The following is a 19418-nucleotide window of genomic DNA, read 5'->3' on the forward strand; positions in this document are numbered from 1 at the left end:
GAGGATGGGGAGGCCCGCTGGTTAAGGGGTGAGAGGATGGGGAGGCCCCCTGGTTAAGGGGTGAGAGGATGCAGAGGCCCGCTGGTTAAGGGGTGAGAGGATGGGGAGGCCCCCTGGTTAGGGGGTGAGAGGATGGGGAAGCACGCTGGTTAGGGGTGAGAGGATGGGGAGGCCCCCTGGTTAAAGGGAGAGGATGCGGAGGCCCGCTGGTTAGGTGGTGAGAGGATGGGGAGGCCCGCTGTTGAGGGGGTGAGAGGATGGGGAGGCCCACTGGTTAGGGGGTGAGAGGATGGGGAGTCCCGCTGGTTAGGGGGTGAGAGGATGGGGAGGCCCGCTGGTAAGGGGGTGAGAGGATGGGGAGCCCCGCTGGTTAAGGGGTGAGAGGATGCAGAGGCCAGCTGGTTAGGGGTTGAAAGGATGCAGAGGCCAGCTGGTTAGGGGTTGAAAGGATGCGGAGGCCCGCTGGTTAAGGGGTGAGAGGATGGAGAGGCCCGCTGGTTAGGGGGTGAGATGATGGGGAGGCCCGCTGGTTAGGGGGTGAGATGATGGGGAGGGCCGCTGGTAAGGGGGTGAGAGGATGGGGAGGCCTGCTGGTTAGGTGGTGAGAGGATGGGAGGCCCCCTGGTTAAGGGGTGAGAGGATGCAGAGGCCCGCTGGTTAAGGGGTGAGAGGATGGGGAGGCCCGCTGGTTAGGGGTGAGAGGATGGGGAGGCCCGCTGGTAAGGGGGTGAGAGGATGGGGAGGCCTGCTGGTTAGGGGTGAGAGGATGGGAGGCCCCCTGGTTAAGGGGTGAGAGGATGCAGAGGCCCGCTGGTTAAGGGGTGAGAGGAAGGGGAGGCCCGCTGGTTAAGGGGTTGAAAGGATGCAGAGGCCAGCTGGTTAGGGGTTGAAAGGATGCAGAGGCCCGCTGGTAAGGGGGTGAGAGGATGGAGAGGCCCCCTGGTTAAGGGGTGAGAGGATGCAGAGGCCAGCTGGTTAGGGGTTGAAAGGATGCGGAGGCCTGCTGGTTAGGGGTGAGAGGATGGAGAGGCCCGCTGGTTAGGGGGTGAGAGGATGGGGAGGCCTGCTGGTTAGGTGGTGAGAGGATGCAGAGGCCAGCTGGTTAGGGGTGAGAGGATGGAGAGGCCCCTGGTTAAGGGGTGAGAGGATGCAGAGGCCAGCTGGTTAGGGGGTGAGAGGATGGGGAGGCCTGCTGGTTAGGGGTGAGAGGATGGGGAGGCCCGCTGGTTAGGGGGTGAGAGGATGGGAGGCCCCCTGGTTAAGGGGTGAGAGGATGGGGAGGCCACCTGGTTAAGGGGTGAGAGGATGCAGAGGCCAGCTGGTTAGGGGTTGAGAGGATGGGGAGGCCCGCTGGTTAGGGGTGAGAGGATGGGGAGGCCCGCTGGTTAAGGGGTGAGATGATGGGGAGGCCCGCTGGTTAAGGGGTGAGAGGATGGGGAGGCCCGCTGGTTAAGGGGTGAGAGGATGGGGAGGCCCGCTGGTCAGGGGTGAGAGGATGGGGAGGCCCGCTGGTTAGGGGTGAGAGGATGGGGAGGCCCTCTGGTTAAGGGGTGAGAGGATGGGGAGGCCCGCTGGTTAGGGGTGAGAGGATGGGGAGGCCCTCTGGTTAATAGGTGAGAGGATACGGAGGCCCGCTGGTTAGGGGTTGAGAGGATGGGGAGGCCCGCTGGTTAGGGGTGAGAGGATACAGAGGCCCTCTAGTTAAGGGGTGAGAGGATGGGGAGGCCCTCTGGTTAAGGAGTGAGAGGATGGGGAGGCCCTCTAGTTAGGGGGTGAGAGGATACGGAGGCCAGCTGGTTAAGGAGTGAGAGGATGGGGAGGCCCTCTAGTTAAGGGGTGAGAGGATGCGGAGGCCCGCTGGTTAGGGGGTGAGAGGATTGGGAGGCCCTCTAGTTAAGGGGTGAGAGGATGCGGAGGCCCGCTGGTTAAGGAGTGAGAGGATGGGGAGGCCCTCTAGTTAAGGGATGAGAGGATGCGGAGGCCCGCTGGTTAGGGGGTGAGAGGATGGGGAGGCCCTCTAGTTAAGGGGTGAGAGGATGGGGAGGCCCTCTAGTTAGGGGGTGAGAGGATGGGGAGGCCCGCTGGTTAGGGGGTGAGAGGATACAGAGGCCCTCTAGTTAAGGGGTGAGAGGATTGGGAGGCCCTCTGGTTAAGGAGTGAGAGGATGGGGAGGCCCTCTGGTTAGGGGGTGAGAGGATGGGGAGGCCCTCTAGTTAGGGGGTGAGAGGATACGGAGGCCCTCTAGTTAGGGGGTGAGAGGATACGGAGGCCCGCTGGTTAAGGGGTGAGAGGATACGGAGGACCTCTAGTTAGGGGGTGAGAGGATACGGAGGCCCGCTGGTTAAGGAGTGAGAGGATACGGAGGCCCGCTGGTTATTCTTTTGGAACTTCTGTGACTGTAATGTTCAATGTTCAATTTTATTGTTTATTTTACTTTTGTTTGTTATCTACTTCACTTGCTTTGGTAATGTTAACATATGTTTCCCATGCCAATAAAGCCCCTTGAATTGACATTGAGAGAAGTCACCGTTACATGGACATACAGACACAAATGCAGCCTTACTGATACACAGACAGGGTTGCGTGTTCATACACATACACACATACAGGAGACACACACGTTACACAGGCATGCACACAGGCACGCACACAAACACACACTAACACGCAAATGAACATTCTCAAACTATAGCTAATTCTGTATAATGATACAAATAATTGCACACACATGCTAAGAAGCATGCACACACACACACACACACACACACACACACACACACACACACACACACACACACACACACACACACCTTTACCTGGCATGCTGGCGAGAGAGAACTAAACACAGAGAAACTAGTGATTTAGTAATTAAGTAAAAAATCATATATATATCTTTAATTGTCCTATACATCAGATAGGTGCAGTGAAATGTGTTGTTTTACAGGGCGCCCCTGGAGTAAATTAGGGTTAAGTGCCTTGCTTAATTAAGGGCACATTGCCATATTTTTCACCTCAGTTATTCGAACTAGCGACCGTTCAGTTACTAGCCGGTAGGTAGCCGAGTGGTTAGAGCGTTGGGCCAGTCATCAAAAGGTTGCTGCATTGAATCGCTGAGTTGACAAGGTAAAAATCTGTTGTTCTGCCCCTGAGCAAGGCAGTTAACCCACTGTTCCCTGGGCGCTGAAGATGTGGCTGTCGATTATGGCATCTCCATGCACCTCTCTGATTCAGAGAGGTTGGATTAAATGCGGAAGACACATTTCAGTTAAATACATTCAGTTGGACAACTGACTAGGTATCCCCCACTTATTTTAACCGCTGGGCTACCTTATGTAGTCAGGGTATTAGGTTTTTTCCTGACCAGGACAAACTATGGCCTGAGGTATAGTTTCTGTTAAGGTCACATGGCCAGGCATCAGGCAATGCGCATATAATGTACCAGGTTGAAAGGTCAGTGGACTGCCCTATGCCCAGTTTCAGAAATCTGCAGTGTCATTCCTTAATAGCACGGAAAAAGACAGGGGCTGAACTTTGGCCCTTTATTGATGGGGCTGTAAACTGGTGCCCTACTGTATATTACTGTACTGTACACACAGCAGAGAGAGAGAGAGAGTGGGAGAGAGAGAGAGAGAGAGAGAGAGAGAGAGAGAGAGCGAGAGAGCGAGAGGGCGAGAGAGAGAGAGCGCGAGAGAGAGAGAGCGCGAGAGAGAGAGACAAAGGGCCGAGGTCAGCGATAACATGACCCTTTTTACAGGCAGTTGGGTTATTGTGCCACTTTGAGCTACATACTCCTGGTTCAAGGGCAGACATGACCTCATTTCCTGTTCCTGTTAGGGGCGGACGGACTCTGGAATCTACCCCCCTCCGGGCGAACTAACCGACCCCTGCGTCCTGACGCGTGGAAAGCTCTAGAACACTCCCTAACTGACAAACGTGTGACAATACGCTAAACTATGACATATAGGAAAACATGTGATGTACGGTACAGACAGACGGTTCAATACAGGTCAACGTTGCCCCAAATGCCCCCTAAAAAGCCTGTGTTGGTGCCGCAGACACAGGGTCAACGTTGCCCCAAATGCCCCCTAAAACGCCTGTGTTGGTGCCGCAGACACAGGGTCAAAGTTGAAACGTTTCTGTCACCAGTCCCACCTTGGCGAGGAGTTGTGTTTAAACTGCTGCAGGTCGTTTCCTTGGCCTAAAGCCCTCAAAGGAACGTTTCACAACCCAAAACCACCAGCCCATTGCCAAGACTTATTTTTCTCCCCCCACATATTGGCTTTGTCCCAAAATGGCACTCCATTCCCAATAAAGTGCACTACCTTTGTCCAGTTCCGTGGGCCCTGGTGAAAAGTAGCGCACTATAGGGAATAAATAGTGTTCCATGGAACGGAGCCACTGTCTCACACTTGAGTTGTCAGATGTTCCTGAAGGGGGTTCTGTGATCTGCTACACACTTTACTCTTCTGGCTCTTTCTTCTCTCTGTGTGGCCATGGAGGGGGAAGAAGCCCCGACAGGGCCGACAGCCATGGATCCCGCTCTGCCTGCCTGGCCACAGCCCCACACAGAAGCCACATGGTGGGGAGGATGTGGGGGAGAGAGTGGGGAGGGACAGGGGGAAGGGAGAGGGGCAGTTGGAGGGGAAGTTGATGTGGGGGGAGGGAAGAGTTTCTATACATTTTCTAGCGGTTTTCTCTCTATCGCTCTCTTTCTCTCTTTTTACCCCCCCCTCCACCCCCATCTCCCTCACCCTCAGTCAGACATGGCAAACCTCCTGGACGTTTCCTTTTTACCCCCTCCACCCCCACCTCCCTCACCCTCGGACAGACATGGCAAACCTCCTGGACGTTTCCTTTTACCCCCTCCACCCCCATCTCCCTCACCCTCAGTCAGACATGGCAAACCTCCTGGACGTTTCTTTTTTACCCCCCTCCACCCCCATCTCCCTCACCCTCGGACAGACATGGCAAACCTCCTGGACGTTTCCTTTTTATCCCCCTCCACCCCATCCACCCCCACCTCCCTCACCCTCAGACAGACATGGCAAACCTCCTGGACATTTCCTTTTACCCCCCATCTCCCTCACCCTCAGTCAGACATGCAGACATGGCAAACCTCCTGGACATTTCCTTTTTACCCCCCCTCCACCCCCATCTCCCTCACCCTCGGACAGACATGGCAAACCTCCTGGACATTTCCTTTCTGCCGGCCTGCTCCAACAAAGGTGTTCAGTCATGTGAAACCTAATCTAGAACCCCCCCAAAAGCTGACCTCTAACCCCTTCCATCTTCACACAAGGAGAGAGGGAGAGGAGGAGGGCAGGAAAGAGGGATGCTTTTGGGAAAAGGTCACATTCCCCAAGACACTGTGTGCACACGTGTGTGTGTGTGAGCGCATGTGTTGGTGTATGTGTGTTTGCGTTCCGTATGCAAGTGTGATTGATTGGGTGTGTGTGTGCACTTATCAGTGCCTTCAGAAAGTATTCACACCCCTTGACTTTTTAAAAATTGAATTGAAAAACTGAATTGAAAATGGATTAAATTGAGATTGCTTTACCACTGGCCTACACACAATACCCCATAATGTTGAATATCCCTTTGAGCATGATGAAGTTATTAATTACACTTTGTATGGATACAGGCGTCCTCTCTAACTTAGTTGCTGGAAAGGAAGGAAACTGATCAGGGTTTTCATCATGAGGCCAATGGTAACTTTAAAATAGTCACAGAATTTACGGGCTCCACCTTACTAACCTAATTGATAGAGTGAAAAGAAGGAAGCCTGTACAGAATAAAGATATTCCAAAACATGCTTCCTGTTCGCAACAAAGCACTAAAGTAATACTGCACAAAATGTGGCAAAGCAAGGAACTTTTTGTCCTGAATACAAAGTGTTATGTTTGGTGCAAATCTAATACAATTCATTACTGAATACCACTCTCCATATTTTCAAGCATAGTGGTGGCTGCATCATGTAATGTGTATGCTTGTTAACGTTAAGAACGGGTGAGTTTTTCAGGATAAAAAATAAAGAGAATGGAGCTAAGCACGAGCCAAATCCTAGACGAAAACCTGGTTCAGTCTGCTTTCCACCAGACACTGGGAGATGAATTCACTTTTCAGCAGGACAATAACCTAAAATACAAGGCTAAATCTATACTATCAAATCTTACCAAGAAGATGGTGCATGTTCCTGAGTGGCCGAGTTACAGTTTTGACTTAAATCTACTTGAAAATCTATGACAAGCGCTGAAAATGGTTGTCTATCAATGATCAACAACCAATTTGACAGAGCTTGAATATTTTTTAAATAATAATGAGCAAATGTTGCACATTCCAGGTGTGAAAGCTCTTAAAGACTTACATAGAAAGACTCACAGTTGTAATCACTGCCAAAGGTGCTTCTACAAAGTATTGGCTCCGGAGACAGACAGACAGACAGACAGACAGACAGACAGACAGACAGACAGACAGACAGGCAGACAGGCAGGCAGGCAGGCAGGCAGGCAGGCAGGCAGGCAGACAGACAGACAGGCAGGCAGGCAGGCAGGCAGGCAGGCAGGCAGGCAGGCAGGCAGACAGACAGACAGACAGACAGACAGACAGACAGACAGACAGACAGACAGACAGACAGACAGACAGACAGACAGATAGATAGATAGATAGATAGATAGATAGATAGATAGATAGATAGATAGATAGATAGATAGATAGATAGATAGATAGATAGATAGATAGATAGATAGATATTATTTGGCCCTAAACAGAGACAAGACAGGCTATGTGCTCACTGCCCACAAAATGAGGTGGAAACTGAGCTGCACTACCTAACCTCCTGCCCAATGTATGTCCATATTAGAGAGAGATATTTCCCTCAGATTACACAGATCCACAAAGAATTTGAAAGCAAATCCAATTTTGATAAACTCCCATATCTATTGGGTGAATTACCACAGTGTACCATCACAGCAGCCTGATGTGTGACCTTTGCTTCACAGAAACATCACTGGAGAGACGCTATCCGAGGCGGTGCAGCCAACGGGTTTCTCCACGCATCACGCCGACAGAAACAAACATCTTTCTGGTAAGAAGAGGGGCGGGGGCGTATGCCTTATGGCTAACCTGACATGGTGTGATGAAAGAAACATACAGGAACTCAAATCCTTCTGTTCACCTGATTTAGAATTCCTCACAATCAAATGTAGACCGCATTATCTACCAAGAGAATTCTCTTCGATTATAATCACAGCCGTATATATCCCCCCCCAAGCAGACACATCGATGGCTCTGAACGAACTTTATTTAACTCTCTGCAAACTGGAAACGATTTATCCGGAGGCTGCATTCATTGTAGCTGGGGATTTTAACAAGGCTAATCTGAAAACAAGACTCCCTAAATTTTATCAGCATATCGATTGCGCAACCAGGGGTGGAAAGACCTTGGATCATTGTTACTCTAACTTCCGCGACGCATATAAGGCCCTGCCCCGCCCCCCTTTCGGAAAAGCTGACCACGACTCCATTTTGTTGATCCCTGCCTACAGACAGAAACTAAAACAAGAGGCTCCCACGCTGAGGTCTGTCCAACGCATGTCCAACCAAGCTGACTCCACACTCCAAGACTGCTTCCATCACGTGGACTGGGAGATGTTTCGTATTGCGTCAGATAACAATATTGACGAATACGCTGATTCGGTGTGCGAGTTCATTAGAACGTGCGTTGAAGATGTCGTTCCCATAGCAACGATTAAAACATTCCCTAACCAGAAACCGTGGATTGATGGCAGCATTCGTGTGAAACTGAAAGCGCGAACCACTGCTTTTAATCAGGGCAAGGTGTCTGGTAACATGACCGAATACAAACAGTGCAGCTATTCCCTCTGCAAGGCTATCAAACAAGCTAAGCGTCAGTACAGAGACAAAGTAGAATCTCAATTCAACGGCTCAGACACAAGAGGCATGTGGCAGGGTCTACAGTCAATCACGGACTACAGGAAGAAATCCAGCCCAGTCACGGACCAGGATGTCTTGCTCCCAGGCAGACTAAATAACTTTTTGCCCGCTTTGAGGACAATACAGTGCCACTGACACGGCCTGCAACGAAAACATGCGGTCTCTCCTTCACTGCAGCCGAGGTGAGTAAGACATTTAAACGTGTTAACCCTCGCAAGGCTGCAGGCCCAGACGGCATCCCCAGCCGCGCCCTCAGAGCATGCGCAGACCAGCTGGCCGGTGTGTTTATGGACATATTCAATCAATCCCTATACCAGTCTGCTGTTCCCACATGCTTCAAGAGGGCCACCATTGTTCCTGTTCCCAAGAAAGCTAAGGTAACTGAGCTAAACGACTACTGCCCCGTAGCACTCACTTCCGTCATCATGAAGTGCTTTGAGAGACTAGTCAAGGACCATATCACCTCCACCCTACCTGACACCCTAGACCCACTCCAATTTGCTTACCGCCCAAATAGGTCCACAGACGATGCAATCTCAACCACACTGCACACTGCCCTAACCCATCTGGACAAGAGGAATACCTATGTGAGAATGCTGTTCATCGACTACAGCTCGGCATTCAACACCATGGTACCCTCCAAGCTCGTCATCAAGCTCGAGACCCTGGGTCTCGACCCCGCCCTGTGCAACTGGGTACTGGACTTCCTGACGGTTCCTTCCTCAACCCCAGGTGTTGAGGGTAGGCAACAACATCTCCTCCCCGCTGATCCTCAACACTGGGGCCCCACAAGGGTGCGTTCTGAGCCCTCTCCTGTACTCCCTGTTCACCCACGACTGCGTGGCCACGCACGCCTCCAACTCAATCATCAAGTTTGCGGACGACACAACAGTGGTAGGCTTGATTACCAATAACGACGAGACGGCCTACAGGGAGGAGGTGAGGGCCCTCGGAGTGTGGTGTCAGGAAAATAACCTCACACTCAATGTCAACAAAACTAAGGAGATGATTGTGGACTTCAGGAAACAGCAGAGGGAACACCCCCCTATCCACATCGATGGAACAGTAGTGGAGAGGGTAGCAAGTTTTAAGTTCCTCGGCATACACATCACAGACAATCTGAATTGGTCCACTCACACAGACAGCATCGTGAAGAAGGCGCAGCAGCGCCTCTTCAACCTCAGGAGGCTGAAGAAATTCGGCTTGTCACCAAAAGCACTCACAAACTTCTACAGATGCACAATCGAGAGCATCCTGGCGGGCTGTATCACCGCCTGGTACGGCAACTGCTCCTCCCTCAACCGTAAGGCTCTCCAGAGGGTAGTGAGGTCTGCACAACGCATCACCGGGGGCAAACTACCTGCCCTCCAGGACACCTACACCACCCGATGTTACAGGAAGGCCATAAAGATCATCAAGGACATCAACCACCCGAGCCACTGCCTGTTCACCCCGCTATCATCCAGAAGGCGAGGTCAGTACAGGTGCATCAAAGCTGGGACCGAGAGACTGAAAAACAGCTTCTATCTCAAGGCCATCAGACTGTTAAACAGCCACCACTAACATTGAGTGGCTGCTGCCAACACACTGACACTGACTCAACTCCAGCCACTTTAATAATGGGAATTGATGGGAAATGATGTAAATATATCACTAGCCACTTTAAACAATGCTACCTTATATAATGTTACTTACCCTATATTATTCATCTCATATGCATACGTATATACTGTACTCTATATCATCGACTGTATCCTTATGTAATACATGTATCACTAGCCACTTTAACTATGCCACTTTGTTTACATACTCATCTCATATGTATATACTGTACTCGATACCATCTACTGTATCTTGCCTATGCTGCTCTGTACCATCACTCATTCATATATCCTTATGTACATATTCTTTATCCCCTTACACTGTGTATAAGACAGTAGTTTTGGAATTGTTAGTTAGATTACTTGTTGGTTATTACTGCATTGTCGGAACTAGAAGCACAAGCATTTCGCTACACTCGCATTAACATCTGCTAACCATGTGTATGTGACAAATACAATTTGATTTGATTTGATTTGATTTGATCTGTTGCCACAAGAAAAGGACAACCAGTGAAGAACAAACACCATTGTAAATACAACCCATATTTATGTTTATTTATTTTCCCTTGTGTACGCTTAACCATTTTTTACATCGTTGCAACACTGTATATATACGGAATATGACATTTGTAATGTCTTTATTGTTTTGAAACTACTGTTTTTTGTCATGTTTACTGTTAATTTGTATTGTTTATTTCACTTTTGTATATTATCTACCTCACTTGCTTTGGCAATGTTAACACATGTTTCCCATGGCAATAACGCCCCTTGAATTGAATTGAATTGATAGATAGATAGATAGATAGATAGATAGATAGATAGATAGATAGATAGATAGATAGATAGATAGATAGATAGATAGATAGATAGATAGATAGATAGATAGATAGATAGATAGATAGATAGATAGATAGATAGATAGATAGATAGATAGATAGATAGATAGATAGATAGATAGATAGATAGATAGATAGATAGATAGATAGATAGATAGATAGATAGATAGATAGATAGATAGATAGATAGATAGATAGGGAAGTGAGAAAAGGGAGAGAAAGAGAGGAACAGGGAGTGAGAAAAAGGAGAGAAAGAGAGGAACAGGGAGTGAGAAAAAGGAGAGAAAGAGAGGAACAGGGAGTGAGAAAAAGGAGAGAAAGAGAGGAACAGGGAGTGAGAAAAAGGAGAGAAAGAGAGGAACAGGGAGTGAGAAAAAGAGAGAGAGGACAGTTATTTGTTTGCCTCTTCAGGGCATTAATTAACAAATAAACTGTTGCATAATGAGCCAATAAAACTTGCCTCACAACAGTGAATCTGTGTTTTGCCTGGAGGCAAGGTTGAAAATAAAGAAATAGCATATTTAATTTCTTAAAATCCAGTTTTACAAATTAAAAAATGATCTACTAACTTGGCTTTCCATTACAAACTTTAACAAAAAATCCTAACATAGAGGAAGTTGAGTTGTCTTTATTAGATATATGTTTATTTCTACAGGGGTGGAGAGGGGATGAGAGAGAGAGAGCGAGAGCTATGGGAAAAGTATGTCTGCTATGCATGGATTATTTGGTGGCGGGATTTGTGGGGGCATAGCATTGTTGCTCCACTGACATTGAACTTGGGATATGGGAGACAGGGGGAAATCCTTCCCCTACCCTCCCTAAGCAAACACACACACACACCTACACAGACACAGACGCATGCAGTGACACGCACACACACACCTACACAGACACAGACGCATGCAGTGACACGCACGCACACACACACACACACCTACACAGACACAGACGCATGCACAGACACGCACACACACACCTACAAAGACACAGACGCATGCAGTGACATGCACACACACACCTACACACACAGACGCATGCACAGACACGCACCCACAAACAGCACCTTCTTCCACACCACTCACTACCCCCACCCACACACAGCACCTTTTCCACACCACCCACTACTCCCACCCACACACAGCACCTTCTTCCACACCACCCACTACCCCCACCCACACACAGCACCTTCTTCCACACCACCCACTACCCCCACCCACACACAGCACCTTCTTCCACACCTCCAACTACCCCCACCCACACACAGCACCTTCTTCCACACCTCCAACTACCCCCACCCACACATCCCTACAACTCGGCTTCATCTTAACCGTCAACACCTCGCCAAAGCAGGAACCTCTATCTGTGGACTTTAATCTGGCCCTGCTCGCCAAACAGCTCGGGCTAGGACCAGAAGAACGATTAGTCTGTCACGTCAGCCCTCCAGTCCTGGAAAAGAACTGAGATATAAAGGGAGGGACTGAGATATAGAGGGATAGAGAGGGATAGAGAGATATAGAGGGAGGGACTGAGATATAGAGGGATAGAGAGATATAGAGGGAGGGACTGAGATATAGAGGGAGGGACTGAGATATAGAGGGAGAGGGAGGGAGGAAGGGAGGGAGGGATTGAGATATGGAGGGAGGGGGAGGGACTGAGATATAGAGGGAGTGAGATATAGAGGGAGGGACTGAGATATCGAGGTAGGGACTGAGATATAGAGGGAGTGGGAGGAAGGGAGGGAGGGAGAAAGAGAGGGAGGGACTGAGATATAGAGGGAGGGACTGAGATATCGAGGGAGGGACTGAGATATCGAGGGAGGGACTGAGATATAGCGGGAGGGGGAGGTTGGGAGGGAGGGACTGAGATATAGAGGGAGAGGGAGGAAGGGAGGGAGGGACTGAGATATAGAGGGAGGGACTGAGATATAGAGGGTGGGGGAGGAAGGGTGGGAGGGACTGAGATATAGAGGGAGAGGGAGGAAGGGAGGGAGGGACTGATATATAGAGGGAGAGGGAGGAAGGGAGGGACTGAGATATAGAGGGAGGGACTGAGATATAGAGGGAGAGGCAGGAAGGGACGGAGGGACTGAGATATAGAGGGAGGGGGAAGGGAGGGATGGACTGAGATATAGAGGGAGGGGGAGGGAGGGAGGGAGAAAGAGAGGGAGGGACTGAGATATAGAGGGAGGGACTGAGATATAGAGGGAGGGACTGAGATATAGAGGGAGAGGGAGGGAGGAAGGGAGGGAGGGATTGAGATATAGAGGGAGGGGAGGGACTGAGATATAGAGGGAGGGGGAGGGATGGAGGAATAAAGAAAGGGAGGGAGTGAGATATAGAGGGAGTGAGATATAGAGGGAGGGACTGAGATATAGAGGGAGGGGGAGGAAGGGAGGGAGGGAGAAAGAAAGAGAGGGACTGAGATATAGAGGGAGGGATTGAGATATAGAGGGAGGGGGAGGAAGGAAGGGAGGGACTGAGATATAGAGGGAGAGGGAGGAAGGGAGGGAAGAGGTTGGAGATAAAATGCAGACACCCAGATGACCAGACAAAACCAGAAACCAGAGATAAGGGAGTTGAACTTCCACCCGTCTGACAATGACGACTCAAGTTCAGCCGGGCAAACACACCTGGCAGACGCTATCGCATGCAGACACACACACAGACACACAGACACACACAGACACACAAACACACTCCCACACAGACACAGACACACACACACACACACTCCCACACAGACACATGCGTAACGTTCTATGGGTGGTGATGATATTCCAAGACAATGAGAGGTGTCATAGTTTGTATATTAACTGCAAGTGTGTGTGTGTGTGCGTGCGTGCGTTCGTGTGTATGTGTGTGCGTGTTTGTGCACGTTTGCATGTGTGAGTGTCATCCCAAACGAAGTACCTTAGGTATTTAGGTAAACAACCAACAATTCCATAAATGTATGTAATACTTTTTATTTTTCATTTTTTCAAGACAAAATGGCTGTGTAGAGAATAACGCAGTCAACCGTTGTTGAAGAAAGAGTGGCATCTCCAAAAGAACAAGAACTCAACAGAAGAGAGTAGAATTCCCAGAAACTGAGTGGTGTGGTCAATGACATTTGGTCATTAGAAAGAAATGTTAAAAACATCAGATATTCAACAAGAGAGAGAAAATGTATTGATTCCTGCTGTGTGTGACTCTGTTTTCAACAAAGTTGTGTATAGTCGTAATAAATAGGTACGTCCACTGTCGGAGGCCAAGTTCAAGTTCAGTTCAGAATAATCAGCGTTTAGAACAGACAGGGGAAAAAGGCTGAAACCCTAAACGTACCAATGTAGCATTGTCATGTACACAAAACATGTAGCCTACTTTACTGTACCAGCTCAAGTAGGCTTTTCTTTTCCCCACCCCAATCATTTCTGTTTTCATTAGAAATGTTTTGCAAGTGAGATGTACCACTTTAAAAACCCCATGAAGCACCATGTACGGTTTAGCAATGAAAAATAGATTGAAAATAAAACCGCTAAAATTGATTTCCAGATTGATGTCCTTTTTTAATCAATTGACTGCATAATGACTGGAATAGTTCTTAATTCATTGATGTGACTGGAATGTGGTCAGGTGGTCGAGAGGAACGGACAGTAGAAAGTTACACGACCGAGAACCCAACAATAGCTTGTGTTACTGCATATAAAATGACAGGAGAGGAAAAAAACTGTTAAAAAAACGAAAATAAAAGATATATACAACCCCCTGTGTTACCATGTTGTGGCACATTCCGACGGTACTGCTTGGAAAAGCCATTACATGGCTCCTCTTATCCATAGAACGCCACAACGTTTCAATTTTCAAAAACATACTTAATTTTTGTTCAAGCATAGAAATTATTCACACTATAATAGTATTATCCTGCCAAATTAAGAAAATATATACGGTGGCAGCTGGTTGGGCATTTTTTTCTTCAACTACTGAAAAGAGTACATTGGGACCTTTTAAAGAGAACAAGCGAACAGTTGAAAATACAGGCTTCAACATAAATACTACAAGTGCCTACGCTAAGTGAACATTAATTTCAAATACCATTCTAAATACAGGAACAAGTAGACCGTAAATGTGTATTTTAGCATAGGAACATGAGTGTGCATTTTCCTATGTTTTTTAAGTTCTCTCTATATATTCACATATAATCATAAAATCTCTCGCCGATGAAAATGTTGTTTAACCTGAAGACCTGTGTATATAGCAAAAAAGGCAAAAAGATGAGTCATGTTCATTTCGTATTCATAATATAGTGAGACAATCTTGAGCATAACCATCAAGATTTAACGAGAAACCAAAAAAATATCATCAAAACAAACCTAAATAAAGTCTCCCCTAAAGATATTGAAGTGTTAGATTAAAATGTACTCATTTTTATAAAAATTTGTAGTAGGAAAAAAAATCTTGCCCTATTTGAGCAGCAAGGTTTCTTTCTTTCTTTCTGAAGCAGGAGGGAGTATGGCGGTTCCTGCATTGATACTGTATTACCCAGAGGCCCCAAAAACTGCTAGGCCCACTGGAAAACAAAATGGCTGGCGACGGTTTCTCGTTTCACTCTTATCTACATGAAGCAATGACACCACATCAATCGGTCTGCATTAGAGCAAAGATTTCCCTTGAGTGTCCACCTGTAAACTGGGAAAATTGAACAGTGCACATATTTCATCCTGGGAAAAGTCCCAGTTCTTATTATTTTATACTCAACCGACTGTACCTCCAATTAGAGAGACAGATACAGGATCCAAGGCAGAGTGACAAGTGCTACCAACAACATTATGAAAGGGGGGTTGATGTAAGTCTGTAAAATCAAAACAACAGCGGTGAGGTCTAACGTGTCAACTCAAAGAGCACAAACCGATGCGAAAGATTCAAATGATGTAAAAATTGAGCAGGGGATGTGTTTTACTGAATACACTTCTCAAAATTGTTCTTAAATGTAAAAAAAAATGAATTTCCAATATCAATTCGTTTAAGAGGCAACATTTCAGCTTTTAGGAAATCTGATATAACATGTGGAAAAAAAGAAATAAGAGTTTAAAAAAAGCTTATAATGCATTTAGAAATGATGAATTGATCAAAATCTGGTCATTCCTTGCCCCCAACCCCACCCCCTTTTGAAAATCAGCCTGACATGTCAGAACTAAGAAAAACAAGTCGGCAGGTGCCCAGCCGCCACAGCAACACACTGTCATGGCCGAAGATCCCAGCAACAAGGACAACAACATAGTTTTGTGCTACTTACAAAAAACTGTAAAACCTTTCATTTCAAAACAAAACACTCTAACACATTAAGAGCTTAAGTTTACAGAATTATAACAACTCATTACATTTAGTACCCCTATGTAAGGTACCAAACAAACACAAATAAAACCCTTTATATAAACACCACATAATCCCCAAAATAGCATGTAGCTAATATGCCAGTAAACAGAATGAGCATCTGAATTATATTATACAATGAGTCAGGCAGATAAAATAATTTACCAGAAATATATATTTTTTGTTTCAACTGGTTCCTTGTGTTTCGCTGGGTCACAGAGGACGATGTCATATTGTACAGGCGCTTGATGCAAGAACCTGTTTCTTTCCCGTTAAACACATGTCCGCTAGCTATCATTTGTAGCTGAATCTCCGAGCTTATAGCAAAAAGGAGGATTAACTAATGCAGGTAAAATATTCCAAGGCACAATTTTTTTGCTTTTCAAATGATAACTCTTCATTTCAAATTGACCACCACTATATCTTCTAAAAGAAAATGTTATGTTGCTAAGTGGCTACCGTTTCCTAGGCAAACCCAATTGATATTTTTAACCCAGTAATGGACAGAAAATATTTTTAAAAGACCAGTCAAAATTTGACCCTGCTTTTTGTAGTTCAGGGTTAGACCATTCACACTGCCCACCATGTTTCCAACACCAAACTGTACAAGATATGTAAAACAGTACGTATATGCAGCATGGGGGTTTTCTTCCTCTTATCTTTTTCTTAAAAAAAAAATCAAAAGTACCAACCAACAGCAACACAATTACAACCAACCAACCAATGAAGGACAATTTTCTCTAAGTAGCCAAAACACACTGAGCATGCCGTCCAGATACAAAAGTACAAAACATGTAAATTATTGCACAATAGAAAGGCTCAAAAGTTTTTGTGTCCGATTCAATAGTATTGCCCCAAATATGGATCAGCTTTTTCAAAGGTACAGGGTTTTTGACTGGTCTAACCCCTGTCCGTCTCCCCACCTTTTGCCATGATTCAGCAAATCAGGGAGCTGCCCTGCCTCCCCTACTCAGTCTTAATTTCCAGGGTGGTTGGCATGGGATGATCGCTGTGCCACTTCTTCATGTGTTTCTCTAGAGTGCTGTACACACTGAAAGGCATGTGGCAGATTTCACATTTATAAACGTCCTTGCCCATCTGGCCGTGGGTCTTCATGTGGCGAGTGAGCTTGCTGCTCTGGGCGCAGGCGTAGCTGCACAGGTCACACTTGTAGGGCCTCTCTCCTGTGTGGCTGCGCCGGTGCACTGTCAGGTTGCTGCAGTTCTTGAAGATCTTGCCGCAGTACTCGCAAGTGTCGCTCCGCCGGCTGCCATCCTTGGAGCTGGGGCGCCCGCCGCTCCCTGACAGGTGGGGGGTACTGGCCCCACTCCCCGTCCCGCTGTGGCCCGAGGCCCCGCAGCCGCCATCCAGCTCCTCGGGAGGCGTGGAGTAGCGCAGGCTGCCGTTCTCGGAGGAGTGCTCGGAGGATGTGGCGAAGGGCGATTGTCTGGTGGAGTACTCTCCAAAGCTGAGTAAGGGGTCCTTGAGTTGTCGGGAGGCGGCATAGCCGGCCAACCACTGGGAGTAGACGTTATCTGTGTTGGGGATGGTGGGCGTGGGAGGATCCAGTTCTTTCTCCACCTTGATACGCTTGGTCATGGTGCTGAGGGACCCGGGGCTCCCTATCAGGAGCTTCCTGGTCAGGGTCTCATTAGAGAGAGGACCCAGGCCATTGGCCGTTGGGGTGGTGCCACAGACCTCGTCGGCCCGGTCCGACTCCAGTGCCAAGTCCTCTTCACAGGCGTCCCGGGGAGTGCTCCGTCTGTGGGGATGGGAGTGGGGGTGGAGGGCCTGGCTGTTCTGGTGGTGCCGGGCCCCTTCCAACAGCAGGCTGAAATGATAATCATTCTTCTCACCTTCCTCAGTCTCCATCTCCTCCTCAGCCTCCTCTCCTTCTTCCTCCTCTTCCTCATCTTCTTCCTCATCTCCTTCTTCCTCTTCATCTCCCTCCTCTTCCTCTTCTTCCTCTTCCTCCTCCTCACCATTCTCAAGCAGCCCGTTGTTCTCGCTCTTGAACTTGGCCACCACGGACTTGAGGGCGCTGGTAGCGCTGCCCACCAGGGCGCTGGTGCCCGGGTCGGGTGAGCTGGCGGTGGACAGGCCGTCATCTGACTTGGCATTGAGGGAGTTCTTCTGAGAGTGCGTCTTCATGTGGCGCTTCAGCTTGCTGGCCTGGGTGCAGGCGTGGTTGCACAGGTGGCATTTGTAGGGCTTCTCTCCTGTGTGGCTGCGCCGATGCACGATCAGGTTGCTCTGGAACTTGAAGGTCTTCCCGCAGAACTCGCACGACTTGGCCTTGAGCGGCGTGGTAGGCTGGGCCGGGTTGGGGGTGGAGCGGAAGCCGGACGAGGGCGACTGGGAGGTGGAGAGGGGAGGTGTGGCTGAGAAGGGGGGCTTAGAGCCCGGCTGGAAGGGCTGCAGCAGCCGTTGCATAGGGCTGGGGTTGTTGGGCGACAGGGGTGGGGAGGCCCCCGTGGGGTTACCCGCCAACTCCCGCAGTCTCCTTGAGAAGTCCATGGCGGGTGGTGGGTCCAGGACCACTGAGTTGAGCCGCATCACCCTGTCGAAGGCGCTCGGGTGATGGGTGGCCAGCGCCAGGTTCTCCGGACTCAGGTGGTGCCGTGGAGGCGGACTAAACAGAGGAGGCGTCCTGGGGTAGCGTCCCTCGTGGGGGACAGAGGCGGCCCCTTCCCGGCCAGACCCGGACCCAGGCAATCTCAGCAGACTGAAGGGGCTCCCATCGGCCAGGTGGACACCGTGGAGGGGGGGATGGGAGGTGCAGTCACCCCCCATCCCGGGCGGGGCGGCTACCCTGGGGGTGAGGGGGCTGCCTGGCTCGCTCTCCAGATAGATGTGGAAGCCGTGGGTGTTCTGGGCGTGCTGGAGCAGGAACCAGGCACTGCTGAACGGATGCTTGCAGGTCGTACACGTGTAACTACTGGGCTCATCCTTATCTGTGAATAGGAGAGAGAAAGAAGAAGGGTTACTTGACTGAAAGAGAATGAGGACCTCTAGGATTGCTAGACCGTGATACTTCATATTTCAGTTCGACAACAAAGATATCCATTGTCTTTGATAAATAATTCAGTTTCAGTTTTTACCAGCTTAATTAATACACTGAGATTTAAACATGCATTCAATTGCACAGCCCATCTAAACAACACCAGCAACGAGATCTCAATCAGTGTATACAATTTACACAGACAAGGAGGTAATTAGGAATATTTTAAACAATAATTGAATTTCAATGGCCCTTGCACGATGACCTGAGATTTGCCTGACAATGCGTTTGTAATCTCGTTAAACACACTCAACCATCCTCCATAGATGTGTTTAGAGAATTAGAGGGGCTAAAGTAGAACATGTGTCTAATGCTGACACATTTACATTTCACATTTTAGTCATTTAGCAGATACTGCAAAGTCAGAGCTAGTAAGGGGGGGAAAAAGTGAATGAAATACATATGTATTATAAAATATATTTGGATTTGTTTAACACTTTTTTTGGTTACTACACGATTCCATATGTGTTATTTCATAGTGTTGATGTCTTCACTATTATTCTAGGAAAAAAATAAAGTGTGTTCAAACTTTTTACTGGTACTGTATATATATATATATATATATATATATATACACATACAGTGCCTTGCGAAAGTATTCGGCCCCCTTGAACTTTGC

General features: G+C 48.2%; 1 protein-coding gene across 1 annotated transcript; it reads right to left on the reverse strand.

The window, feature by feature from the left end:
* Positions 1-16413: 16413 nt before the first annotated feature.
* On the reverse strand, positions 16414-18792 carry LOC112239658 (B-cell lymphoma/leukemia 11A-like). The gene has a single exon (XM_042303903.1). It carries the CDS (start codon positions 18775-18777, stop codon positions 16705-16707), a length of 2073 nt encoding a protein of 690 aa, XP_042159837.1. The 5' UTR covers positions 18778-18792; the 3' UTR covers positions 16414-16704.
* Between the last annotated feature and the right edge of the window lie 626 nt (positions 18793-19418).

Source organism: Oncorhynchus tshawytscha, linkage group LG02, assembly GCF_018296145.1.
Source record: "Oncorhynchus tshawytscha isolate Ot180627B linkage group LG02, Otsh_v2.0, whole genome shotgun sequence".
Lineage (NCBI taxonomy): Eukaryota > Metazoa > Chordata > Actinopteri > Salmoniformes > Salmonidae > Oncorhynchus > Oncorhynchus tshawytscha.